Source organism: Lissotriton vulgaris, chromosome 5 (assembly GCF_964263255.1).
Source record: "Lissotriton vulgaris chromosome 5, aLisVul1.2, whole genome shotgun sequence".
Classification (NCBI taxonomy): Eukaryota; Metazoa; Chordata; class Amphibia; order Caudata; family Salamandridae; genus Lissotriton; species Lissotriton vulgaris.
Window position 1 is genome coordinate 1480827459 of NC_141693.1, and position 14257 is coordinate 1480841715.

General features: G+C 46.0%; 1 protein-coding gene across 1 annotated transcript in view; it reads right to left on the minus strand.

Moving 5' to 3' along the window:
* The window catches only part of CNTN2 (contactin 2), a 209161-nt gene that overhangs the window by 144432 nt on the left and 50472 nt on the right, over window positions 1–14257 (minus strand). The window contains exon 6 of the mRNA XM_086919714.1: window positions 10119–10221. Coding sequence (XP_086775840.1) covers window positions 10119–10221 — 103 coding nt within the window. The remainder of the gene's footprint in view (window positions 1–10118; window positions 10222–14257) is intronic.

Genomic DNA, 14257 nt, shown 5'->3' on the forward strand with positions numbered 1-14257 from the left:
AGATGGGGAAGAAGAGATCAGGTTAAGGAGTAGGAGCCTCTATATTGAGGAGAGAGAGCGAGGAGAAGAAGGAACATAAATGAGACCTTGTGTGGTAAACTGACACCTGTGGAGTGCACCGTACACAAATGTAGCAGTCTGCATAGATTATATGTGAACACAATTACTAGTGCACAACACAGCAACACCAACAACGTGTAACTGCTACACTAAATGGGCTAGGGACTGTTGGAACATGCCAGTAGCTAAGGGCAGCCAAACATGCAAAGCTGCTCTATGGCAGTGAACAGGATGAATTACATATTTTTTGTAGATAAACTGAAGCTGAAGCAAGCGTCAGGCACGGTACATAAGGAATGTGCATAATATAGAAATATGGCTTTTCAGATGCATGTGACGTCTGAATTGAATGTATGGCTATTATGGCTCGTGCTAGCACGTGGTTGCTGTACTGTGCCTAGTATTAATGGCAGCAAATTAGAAGTTTGCCTATGACCCTAGCATGATGTACACGAGGAAGCACAGTACTGCCTTCACTGGTCTGGTGCTGCAGGGTAGCGTGTGGGGCTAGCTTGTGCATTGCTGTAGGACAGGTGCTGATAATGTGACAACAGTAGGGTGCATCAGAAAACATGAGGAGGCCCCCATGGATGATATGCACCTATTAGTAACTGTTTCAACTATAACGCTGTGTTGGAAAGTATCAAAAAGCCTATTGGCTATATGGATAATGCTGTTTTGTATGTGATTTCCCTATGTATGCATTAATTTAATTAACATTTTTTTCCATTGTGAATTTAAGCAATTTTCCAAAAGAAATGTTACATTTTTTAGGAGTTTTAAAGAGCACGAACTGTGCCCAAGCGCACTGCAGCTGTTTATATGAATGAGCACGAGTTACTTTAGAGAGGGATAAAAGAACATTTTTGCTAGTAGGCAGAGGGTGATTAAATAATTTGCCTATACCCACACGATGTAAAGCCGATTGAAGCCTCGAACCAGTCAGCAGATGTCACCCTTTAGCTACATTAACTAACGGTAAAATATAGTAACATTCTAAAGGTGTACCTATATCAAATCACGCCACAACCTGTCTGCTTATTATTATTGGTGCAATACAGCAACCTCCCAAATTAAATAACATTTCGAGTAGTGAAGGCTAAAAGGCATGCACCGTAAGTAAATATAACAGACACTTCCGTTCATGCTTTTCATGAATAGGACATGTTTGCTATGCTAGCAAAATAGTAATATAAGCATTTTGCATTTACATTTTTACCTGTAAATGTTTGTGTAAGCAAAATGTGAAATGAAGAATAGCAAGGGCATTGAATTATATAAACAATGCCCCGCGCCCCATCCCACAGCCAACATCAAAGCGAGGCGGTTTAAACCACTTGCATTTTCACCTTTTGCACTGGTCGGAGACCGAGGGGGGAGGCCGGATTCGGGGTGAGCAAAGCTGCTTCGACTTCTAACCCTGCTGCGCACTGCGGCTAGGGGTAGTAGGACTTGGACAGAAAAGAGGCCCCGAGAATCAAAATATAAGTGGGACCAGTTAGCGAATCAAATAGCTAAGAAACAAGGTAACCAACCACAGATTCAAACGAGCGCAGGCGGGCCCGCGGCACTTGTACCTTGTACTTCCATGGCCCTGGTCTGCCCGCTGTCCTCGGGCTCGGTCGGGCGCAGGCGCAGCTGATATTAGACCCGGGTCTCTCTTTCCGCGGCGGGCGGGCACGCGCGCGCTCACTCAGTGCGTAGGAGCTTTCGCAGCTGTATAGGAGGCCGAGAGGGGGCACGCGCCGGCAGTCAGTCAGACAGACTGACGGACCGAGCGCCATGGAGCCGCCGCTGCTGCTCACCGCCTGCCTCCTGCTGCTCGGCGGGGCCCGCGCCGACCTCTCCGGTGAGTGTGAGGAAAGAGGGGGGGGGGCATCTCACCCCTGGGCGGGTGGGGGTGGCGGCAGGCAGGCGGGCGGTATGTGTGCGTGTGTGTGTGTGTGTCTGCGTGCATGTGCGCTCGTGTGTGTGTGTGCGTGCTTGTGCGAAAAGCTGTGGCTGTGTGTGTGTATGCGAGAAGTGCATGAGGCACAAACTGTAGAGGGTCGCGTGTAAAACTGCTGTTCACAGTTGACGCGCGCGACCTAATCCCAGTCGTCAAGGAGCTGCGCGTTCACATTGCTTGTCCGCTGTCTGTTCCCCTTGAGCCCTTGAAAGATGAAATGATGACAATAAGTCTCGCAGCGACGGATCGCTTTCGCGATCCGGTTCGCAGTGCGAGACCTAAAAACGAGTGCCAAGTTTGTTTGCCTGCTTGCTCACGCGATGCAATTGGGATATTGTGCAAGTGGGGTGTATTTTATTTTTATTTCAACTCTATTGCCTAGACTCGTTAAACTAGGTCGCATCCATTAGCTTTTATTTTAATTGTATTTAATGCACATAAAACACATCCCTTAATTTAGTGTTACAGCGCCACAAATAAGCTGATTTACCGGTGACCGCAGTACAGCCTAAAGTTGTTTAAACTATTTTCGCAAACTCTTCACACGCTTCGACGCCTCGCCAGGGGTAGTAATCGCTATATAATTATAATTCCAATGCAATACAATACATCCTCTGTGCGCAGCAAGATGCCTGTTATTTCCTACTTCGGAATTGTGGTTTTTTGTTCCTTTTTCTAAGAATAAACAATAACTTAAATATGGGCTAAGCGTCTTGCTTTCACTTGTAGCTTTTTTAAACCTCAGTTGTAATGTTAACATCTCACAGTGATCAAAAATGAAGGACACGATATTTTGCGTTACCCAAATGAATAGAAAACACCAGAATAATAATTTCCTGTCACTACGAGTAAATTAACAGTGACGCAAAAGTTAATATGACACAGGTATATGGAATTACATACATACTCAAGGTTTCACAAGTAGTGTCTGCTCCTTCCACCGGGTGGCACCAGCACCTCACGAGTCAGGAACGCAGAGGCTCTAACCGGGAGTACCGAAATCACTATCAGGTAGATTAGCTAATTGCTAATCGCAAATAAGGAATAACTCCCCATTCATTCCTACAGGCCTTAGGCCCATAGGAATGAATGGGGAGTTATTCCTTATTTGCGATTAGCAATTAGCTAATCGCAAATAAGGAATGTGTAGGAATCGCAATTTATTTTGTGATTCCTACATGAATCCCGTTTTGCGAGTCTGTAATAGCGATTCCTTATGAATCGCTATTAAAGACTCGCAAAACGGGTCTTTGATGAATCTACCTGTATGTATAGTAGCGTAACTTCCCAGTATCTCTTGCGCACAAGCACAACTGCCAGCCGTCTGCACGTTTCACGCACTCTAGGCATGGCCATAGAGATGACGTTAGCGAACGTTCTGCTGTTAGAGGAACCTCCTTAATTAAAGCAGGTCGCAAATGTAATGTAAGCAAAAATTCCCTCAAAATGTTGGGTTTTGGAGGCTTTCAGCTAGATTCATCAAAGGCCCGTTTTGCGAGTCAGTAATAGCGATTATTAAGGAATCGCTATTACAGACTTGCAAAACGGGATTCATGTACAAATCGCAATTTATTTTGCGATTCCTACAGCTTCCTTATTTGCGATTAGCTAATTGCTAATCGCAAATACGGAATAACTCCCCATTCATTCCTATGGGCCTATGCCCATAGGAATGAATGGGAAGACATATCAATGTGCGAATCGCTATTAGCGATTCGCATTTTGAAATTGCAATTTCAAGGGTGCAGGGGTGTCCAAAGGACACCCTGCTGCACCCCTGAAATGACATTGGATGCTGGTGTTACGCACACACATGTCCCAAGGACATGTGTGTGTGTAACATACAACTTAGAAAAATGCACTTAAGTGTATTTTTCTAAGTTTCCACTATTTACCACGAGGTTTGACTTCGCGGTAAATAGCGGGCCAAAATTGCGAATTCACATTTTTTAAATATATCATGAATTGCATTTAAGGAATCTCAAATAGAGATTCCTTAAATGCAATTGCTCGCAAATTTACGATTTCTATAATAGCGATTTTTGCATTTGGGATGATGAATCCTAAATGCAAAAATTGCGCTCGCAAAGGGCCAGATTCTCAGAATCTGGCCCTTTGCGAGCCGATTTTCGTTTCATGAATCTGGCCGTTTAATCCTAGGCATTTATTTAATGGGTGTTATTTATTGGGTGTTGTGCGTCTCTTTAGTAAGGTGTTTTAGAGGGAGGCTTTAAGGGGTGATTGCAATGAAACAATATAGGCAATTTCTTCACAGCGTTGAGATTCTGCAAAGCCATGACAAGATACTTAAATGGAACTTTATATAAAATCCTCTGTATTCATTTTAGCATGGCTTTTCTGGCTTTGTTCATTTTATCCATCAGTGATAATGGAGGCAAATGTTAACACATTTTAAAGTGATTTCTTATGTTTACAGCTTAAAGTATATCCTGACAAAAATTATTGGCCTCAGGTGATTTTCCTAATTTTTGTACCGGCTCAAACTTTCAAATATTCTTCATTCTGGAGAAAAAACAGCGAATGGGCAACCCTAGATAGAAGAGAACTATGCAGGTCTTTCAGAGACCAATCAATCTATCAATCAATCAATACATTTGTATAGTGCACTACTCACGCGTGTGGGTCTCAAGGCACTGGGGGGAGGGGTGCTGCTACTGCTCGAATAGCCAGGTCTTGAGTAGCTTCCTGAAGGTAAGTAGGTCCTGGGTCTGCCGTAGGAGGATGGGGAGGGTGTTCCAGGTTTTGGCGGTGAGGTGGGAGAACAATCTGCCGCCAGTGGTCGCTCTTCAGATGCGGGGGACGGTGGCGAGGTGGGCAGAGCCGAGCTGGCGGTTCGGGGTGTAGAAGGGGAGTCGTCTGTTGAGGTATGTCGGTCCGGTGTTGTGGAGTGCTTTGTGTGCGTGGTTGAGGAGCTTGAAGGTGATCCTCTTGTTGACGGGAAGCCACTGCAGGTCTTTTAGGAGGGGTGTGAGGTGGCTGCTGCGAGGGATGTCGAGGATCAAGCGTGCGGAGGCGTTCTGCATGTGTTGTAGTCGTTTCAGGAGTTTGGCCGAGGCTCCTTCGTAGAGGTTGTTACCGTAGTCCAGTCTGCTGCTGACGAGGGCCTGGGTGACCGTTCTTCTTGTTTCAGTGGGGATCCACCTGTAGATGTTGCGGAGCATGTGGAGGGTGTTGAAGCAGGTGGACGAGACAGCGTTGACTTGCTTGGTGATGGAGAGTGTTGAGTCGAGGATGAACCCTACGTTGCGTGCATGGTCGGTGGGTGTCGGTGTTGCTCCCAGTGTGGTCGGCCACCATGAGTCGTCCCAGGCCGAGGTAGTGGAGCCGAGGATGAGGACTTCCATCTTGTCTGAGTTCAGCTTCAGGCAGCTGATCTTCATCCACTCGGCGACGGCTTTCATTCCTTCATGGAGGTTGGTTTTGGTGGTGAGGGGGTCCTTGGTGAGGGAGAGGATCAGCTGGGTGTCGTCGGCGTAGGAGATTATGTTGAGGTTGTGCAGTCGGGCGATGTGGGCGAGTGGTGCCATGTAGATATTGAACAATGTCGGGCTGAGGGATGATCCTTTCGGTACGCCGCAGATCATCTTGGTGGCTTCGGATCGGAAAAGGGGGAGGCGGACGCTCTGTGTTCTGCCGGAGAGGAAGGCGTGGCCCAGTCCAGTGCTTTGTCTCGGATCCCAGTGTTGTGGAGGCGTGTGCGTAGGGTGCGGTGGCAGACCGTGTTGAAGGCGGCTGACAGGTCCAGGAGGATGAGGGCCGTTGTTTCGCCATTGTCCAGTAGGATCCTGATGTCATCAGTGGCAGCGATGAGGGCAGTGTCGGTGCTGTGGTTGCTGCGGAACCCGGACTGGGACGGATCCAGGATGCTGTTCTTCTCGAGGTAGCAGGTCAGTTGTCTGTGACGGTTTTCTCGATGACCTTCGCTGGGAACGGGAGCAGGGAGATGAGTCGGAAGTTCTTGAGGCCCGCGTTGGGTTTTTTGAGTAAGGCGTTGATCTCAGCGTGCTTCCAGCTTTCTAGGAAGGTTGCGGTCTTGAAGGAGATGTTGATGGCCATGCGGAGATGGGGTGCGATGGTAGAGCTGGCTTTGTTGAAGATGTTTTGTGGACATGGGTCTGACGGAGAGCCGGAGTGAATGAATGAATGAATGAAAGTTTATTTATATTGCACGAACTTAGCCCAAAGGGCATCAAGGCGCAGTCCACACATAAAAGTGAATAAAATACGAAGAGAAAAAGCAAATTTAGTAGGCCTGAGCGAAGATCCAAGTCTTCAAAAGCTTCTGGAAAGTCACCAAAGAGGGTTGGTTGGAAAGTTCAGGGGGGAGGTTATTCCACAATTTAGGGGCCAGAGTGGAAACGGCTCTTCCTCCCCATTTCGCCTTTTTAAATCTGGGGACAGCAAGCAGATTTTTTGAGGATGAACGGAGGGTTCTTTTGGGAGAATAGGGACTAACAAGAGTCCGTATACCTTCAGGGCCAGAACCAAACACAGCCCTGTGGGCCAAACAGATGAGCTTGAAGGAAATCCTGGCATGTATGGGTAGCCAATGGAGATCCTTCCTGGCCTGAGTTGCAGATGATAGCCTGGGTAGATTAAGGACCATCCTAGCAGCAGAATTTTGAACCATCTGAAGTCGATGGAGAGATTTCTTGTTTATGCCCCCATACAGCGCATTACAATAGTTGAGCCTGGAGGATACCAGGGCAACTGTTGACTGCTTGCAGGAGTCAGATGACAAGTAGGGGGCGATCTTTTTCAACATGCGGATGGTATTACAGCAGTGGATGGTGTTTATGATTTTGATGGTGTCGTCGTCATTTATATTGGTCCAGGTGAACAGGGGATTGGTCAGGATGGTGTCCGTGAGGTCGGAGGTCTTGGTGACTGTCGGGCGGTCAGGGTGTTGAAGCTGTCATGGATGTCTGCGATCTTGCGGTGGAAGAAGGTGGCGAGGGCGTCGCACAGGTCTTGCGAAGGTGGAGTGTCGTTGGTGTTGGAGCTGGGGTTGGAGAGCTCCTTCACGATGTTGAAGAGCTCTTTGTTGTTGTGTGCCTTGTTGTCTACGTGGTCTTTGAAGGAGGCCCTTTTGGCGGATCTGATGAGGTGATGTTGTCTGTGTATGGTGTTCTTGTGGGCTGCGTGGCTGTCCGGTGTCTGTTCGCGGTGCCATTTCTTCTCTAGTTTTCGGAAGGTTTGCTTGGATGCCTGGAGGTCCATGGTGAATCAACTGGCTTTCATGTTGGTGTGTCTTTTGGAGCGTTTCTTGAGCCTGGCGAGGGTGTTGACGCAGTCGTCGATCCACTGTCTAAGGTCGCGGGTGGCGATGTCGGTGGGGTCGACGGGTGGGCTTCGGACGAGGGTGGTGTTTAGCTGGTCTTCGGTGACTTTGCTCCACCATCGGTGAGGGATCTGTTGAGTGCGGTGGTGCGTGGTGGGTTTCCGGAAGGAAGCTAGGATCATAGCGGTTACTAGAGTTAGTAGATTTTGAAAACCTAAAACTGGGACAGTCCAAAAACACAAAGGTAGAATTATAAATTTGCATCGACTGAGGTGCCCAGAAGGGTTTAGTTGATAAGGCTGAAAAAACAAATGAAAGATAGACAATGTGGCACCATAGGGGAATTAAATGTAAGCATGGGCGGAAAATCCGTTTCGCTCGCGGATTTTGCGGATTTTCGGTAAATTCGCAATCCGCGAGATTCGCGAATCTCCCGCAAAATCCGCAAATCCGCGAGCAATGGATTTTATGGCTTGCTCGCACTGTTCGCGTGAGTTCGCGGCTTCCTAGTACAACTTCGCGCCCCGCGAATAAGCGCAAAATTGCAGAAATACGATCTTAGCAAAACTGAAACTACTTACCAGGTTCAAAAGTTCAGGCTCATCATTAGTAGCCATTTCCTGTAGTGCTTCCTGAGGGGCCCCTCCAGAGTTCAGTTGCCAGTTGCAACTATTATGTGACCCTGCTCTGAACCTCAGAATAGTTACACATATGCCACAAAGGTCCTGAATTACAGCTAAGGGAGACAAGCAGGAGCCAGGCTGGAAGTTCAAATCCATTAATCAGCCCCTAATTCATTATTGTCAGTTGGGGCAGGGCAGGTGTTGTAACTAATTTTGCAACAATGAAAGCACTTAGCAAGTGCAAAAGATCACTAATCAGGAAGCACTAAGGAAGCAGGTGCCAGCTAAAAAAATATTCTGTGACACATTAATCAGCCCCAAATTAATTCAGGTCACTTGAGGCAGGGAAGGTGTGCTTGCTTTGCCACAATAATGTACACTGACTGGATAACCAGAGGGTGCTGTGATGAAACAGAGGGTGGCATGGGTGGGCCAGAGGGTGGCATGAGTAGTCAGAGAGTGGCAGTGGTGACAGAGAGTGGCAGTGATGAAGATGAGTGTCCCAAACAGGCTGGACACGTAGAAACAACAAGTTCGCGAAACTTGTGACCCGACAGGTAAGTTCGCGTTTGCGAAATTGTACAAAACCCTCGCGAACTGGCAGAAACCCGCGCAAACACACAAAAAAAAAATCCGCAAATTCGCGAGAATTCGCGGATTTTGCGAATTGCGAGTTCGCAAATCCGCAAAATTCGCGAACGCGAGATTCGCAAAATTCGCCCATGCTTAATTAAATGCAACTTATAGTCAACTGTCTCCGAAAACTCTGACATGGTAAATGTATTGAAATTTTCTGAAATAGAAGAGGAAAAAATGAGGAGAAATAAAAGTATTTCTCCTCAAGTCTCCAGGGGCGTAACACAAGCCCCGCATCCCCTGTGTGGGGCCCCCAAGCTGCAGGGGGTCCCCTCAGTACAGTACTCAGTCCAGAGCACTCCAGATTAAATCTGGAGCTGGGGCCCGTTAAACTTTGGTTATGCCACTGTGTGTCTCCTCACACCTCCCCTGGGGAGGCAGAGGATTCTGATGCATTCCCAGGAGTACAAAATGTTGTAAATCTGGGAATGTGTCAAGTTCCATGGATATTGCGTGCCAACAGTCAGAGCAACACCCATGGAGTGCCCCTTTCCCGCAGAGTTTTGCGTGAAAGGGAAACATATTTACTAGGCCATGAAAAGTCACAGAGGGTGACTTTTCGTGTCCTTGTAAACTTGGGGAAGCCCATTAAGCTGCCGGGGCGCCAATAAAAGTGACGCACCGGCGGCGGAATGGGCTTATAATTAAGCCCCACAGTATTTTTCCATACGCATCATTCTATACACAGCCCTATAGCATAGCATACTGTGTTGCGATTAGCCTTCAGAGTAGATATGGGATCTGCTTCATACCGACCTCTGAAGCAGAATACTGTAAGTTTGTTTTAATAAAAGAAGAATGCATAAAATATTGTACACATAAACAAAGACAGGAGGAGATGCGGTTCTGTGCAGACTGTGGAGCCAACAGACCTGTTCTGAACTCTCAGCTGTTCCATCCTTGGCAAATCACTTTATTTCACTTTGCCACTTTTCATTAGCCAGCAAAACTGGGAGCAGAAGTGCACCGCAAGCAAACTTCTCACTCGTATGTGGTTCCATGAACACATGCACCCCAAATGCAGGAACAATACAGATTACTGCTGTAGTGCACGCTGCACACTGATTTGTCTCTCTGTTCATTCTTTGCAGCATCACTTGTAGGTGTATCGATTCATATCATATGTAAAAGATGTATATTAGATTATTATTGGCAGTATATAATAAGCAGATCAGTAATTCATTTCTACATCTTTATCAATGCGATATCAGGAGAGTGGGGTGAACGCTTTATGCCTGCAGAAAAAATGGGCACAGGGCTATAAGATGAAATTTGTGAGGCCACAAATAAAAAACTTAAGATGCAAATAGTTGATGCTTGTAAACTGATTCTGTTTGAGAAACGTTTCATAGATTGGCACTGAAGGACTTGTTTTCTTCTTGGAAGGCCTGAGATCAGTTGGTGCTCTAAAAACGTTTTTTGAGTGGCCTGGGACGGGTTGGCATCAGAGTCTGTTTCTGCGGCAACCAGGATTAATTAATGCTCAGAAGCTCGTTCTCCACCTGTACATGCACTCTTATTGTTGAAATGATGTATATCATAGACTTACTTGCCGAAAGCGAAACACTCCAGGGTCAGTGTCTGCCCGACCAGGGCATAGGTCTCCGCTGGGAACTTAACTTTCAGGCTGGGGGCGTACTGGCGGGCATTACCTGCAAGGACCCAAGGGAGAGAGTGATGGCACTGGCAACAAGTGAGCAGATTTTGTACATTCAGTAGGCATGGCACAACAAATGCTTCAACCACAGCGATTGCTGGGTTCTTCATTATTCAAACTGAGTGAGCATGTCCAGGATAAGGCTATAGCTCTAGTTCCCCACTCTGAGCTGGGAAGCCCCACTTCGGATCAGTGTGAACAAAAAGGTTGCACTTTCATGTCTCTGAGCCCTCCTCCCATTGTCTTGCTGGACTCATCTGAGGTCTTAACAGTGAACAACACTCATTTTCCCACCTCTTGCTTGATATGACTTAATCGCCTCGCCTTTTCACAACTCTACCTCCTCTCAAAATAGTCCTCAAGCAGGCTTGATTCTTCAGCTAGATAAATCTGTAAAATCTAAATCAATCCACTACCCAACAAAATCTGTGGGATAGGACGACAAATAACTCACTTAACCAATCTTATGACCACAGCTCCCCTCAAAACACGCCTATCAATACGCATATCTGAGATGCCGCTGCCAACCTCCTTACTATCTATGTTGCTTCTATTAACCTCTTTGATGCTGGCATCAACCTCCCCATATCTGCCCCATAACCTGCTTAACAAATACTACCCATTCTTAGGGGCAGACAACACAGAGTTAACCCTAAATCAGCATGTCTAAGCATCTTCATCACTATAACCCTTTTCTCTCATAACACAATATAGATCCTCTCAAATCACCAAACTGTACCCTAATGAACGGCAGATCAACCACTGCTAATGTTATTAGGTTTTCTTCACCCAAAAGATTTTAAACTTTTAGCTCTCAAAGAAACAGGGTTCAGCTCAGCTTTGCAAACTGTCATGGACACCTTCTTCTTCCAGGTTACAATATCTTCTGCAAAGACAGACACACCAAACTTGTGGAGGAGTTGCATTCATCTACAAAGATCATCTAGATTGCAAGTTCATTGAGCCACATGATACACCAGTATTCACATGCCGCGCCATAAACACCTCCTCTAACAAGGCTGTTCCTTGTTCAGTCAGTCTCATTTCTCATTTGTGTGGAAACAATATGTCTTCTATTGAAGACCTCAGTGAGTTCATAAGAGTCCAGCTTTTAACCAACATAACTTCAACTTCCCATTGAATAAACACAATAACAGAGCTATGAACTAGCTAAAAGCTGTCCCATCTGTTAACGCGCTCTCCCAATATTCCACTTCCAGCACCCACATTGCCCTCATCATCGCTGAAGACAAATTGGGGCAATTATCAAACTCTCTTCCCATGCACTGGAAACTACTACCTTTTCATCTGCCCCACCTCCTTCCTCCATCTGTTTCTCACAAGAATAAAAGCTAACGACTAGAGACTAAGAAACCTAGACACCTTGTCCTTTCAAGAGATGCTAACAGCATCAGATACTTCACTACCCACCTCCACAAATATCATATCTATTGCTCATATCTGTAATAAGAATCTTATTGACATCCTGAACATCTAGGGCCCTTAATGGATAGGATAAATCACCATGGAAGTCCTCCCACAGATAATTACAGCCAACTCAATGAACAAAGACATATGGAAAGAGCAACTAAGTGAGTGTACATAGAGGATATACTCATGGAGGACCATGTATGAGTGCAGTATGCTCTGCTCAAAGCCTTAACACTCCCAGAACAAAGAGATCCGCATTAAAACTAGGAGAAATCGCCTTAAAACAAACTTAACTCAGCCAAGCGTTGTCCCAGGGAATTGTTCCTGATTTTGATCCACCAAATACACAAGTGCAGACGGGAAATCTGCTAAATACTTTGCCAACAACATTGTTGCACTGAGAGAAGAGCTATACCACCTCTCTAGTACCAGATGTTTTCTTAACTTCCCTCTTCCCACATTCACGTCCAGAAAACTATGGAGTGAATGGAACTCTTTGTCCCTCATTACATCTTCCCAGGCAGATAATTCTATTCTGCCATTCAGAGTCAAGAAACTTACAAAACACCTTAGATCTCTACTATATGCAATGCATTAACGACTCACTCAAGCAGCACCAGATGCCCTTAAAATTAGACATTATTGGCATCTCATAAAAAATACAAATGCAGACCCATTGAAAGCAGAATGTTAGACCTATCACCAAACTACCATTTCTCAATAAAAAACTGGCTATATTCATATCATTGCAACCGAATGATCATATCACCAAGAACATCATCCTTGTGCACCTTCCAATCTGAGACCTAACCGCAGCACCGTAAACAGCCTTCTTGCGATTGTGGATGACTCTCTAGGGCTAGGCTCTTGACAATAACAAATCCTGCCTACTAGTTGCACATGAGTGGTCCTCCGCTTTTTTACACCATTGACCAGGGCATCCTCCTATCACTCCTTGAAAACTGCTGAAATGCCACGGTACTGTACTAATCGGGTTTTGTTCATGCCTCTCAAGCTGTATCCAACTAGTGTGGATTTCAGACTATGCCACTGCCCCGTCGCATCACCCTTTGAGGTCTACTATCTCCAGTCCTCCAACCTATATATTGAACCGGATGTATGACGTTATAACGCATACCATTACAACTACCTACCATTACAACGCGACCATTACAACGCATACCATTACAACGCATAGCGCTTAGAGGTGCTGTATAGTGGTAAGTATAATTTACTATTCCAACTCCAGTCCCCGTGGACACTAGGGAAGGTGTTGGATAGTAAATTAAACTTATTCCCTATCCTAGAGCGCTCCCCAGCGCAATGCGTTGTAATGGTATGCGTTGTAAAAGTTGCGTTGTAATGGTAGGTAGTTGTAAAAGTTGCGTTGTAACAGGTGTATACCTGTTGAACCACTGGTGAAATTTCTGCAGAAACATAAACTTTCCTACCAGCAATATGCGGATGACACCAACATCTTTGTAAAGAAGGAATGCACCCCAAAACATCCAGACCATATTACAGTGCAAAGAGGGAATATAAAAGTAGATGTGCCATATGACACTGAACCTTACTGCACAGAAAATGGAATTCATCCTTTTGTCCTCATAACCGAGCAGTGGATTACCACCACTGTGGCTTGAAAAACTAGGGACAATGAGCATTACCCTCAAAGCCATCTCGTCAGTGAATTCGCTAGATGTTATTCTTGACTCCAAACTTAGCCTCAATACGCACATCAAAAAGACTACTAAATGTGCCTGCCCGCACTTTCCTTCCCAGATCCGATCAAAAACGCGTGGTTCAACCATTAGTCATATTGAATATTGCAACACACTCATCGTGGGCATCCTTGAATAGAGACGTACATCTCTAAAACCGACCCTTCACTCTGTGACTCGTCTCATTGCTGGGAAAAGGAGATTTGATCACTTTAGTCCTATTATAATGACTCTGAACTGGCTAGCCGGAGAGTCACGTGGCACCTACAGAACTGCCTGTATCCCATAAAAGGCCTTTGTACTCAGGATCCCCTTCATATTTAACCTCCAAACGTAGCTGTTCTGGCTGAGCAAGACATCAGAAAGGACAGGCGACCCTTTGCCTGAACTTCTATCCACCGTGGAAAGTGCTGCCCCCAGTAATGCCCCTGTAGCCTGGAATGCCCTCCATTCGGATCTCAGCACTGCTCCCACCTTCCCACTAGTCAGTTCTCGTTGAAGAAACATCTAATGGATGCCCCATATATTCGTGTCTTTCTCTGCTTGACACGCGTCATCTGGCCCTCACTGTATCTGGGTGCCCCTCAATCTCACACTTTCTTTCCTTTGACATTTCTTGTGACATATTTGTTTCAGTATTTCTGCCGTGTCGACTATTTGTAGCATGAAATTGTGTATCACTTTTGTTTGTTTTGCTTTCTGGAAGGGCAGCCATTCCCTCTGGGTTGAGCTGCTCATATAAGAACCTCACAAAATAATATAATTCCACACTGTTCGCAGGAGCACATCCTGCCTCACTTTTGAGTATATAGGTGCTAGGACCCTAACCACTGCTATTGCTGGATCCCTCCTCGACTGCCCTTCAGTGAGCATGTAGGA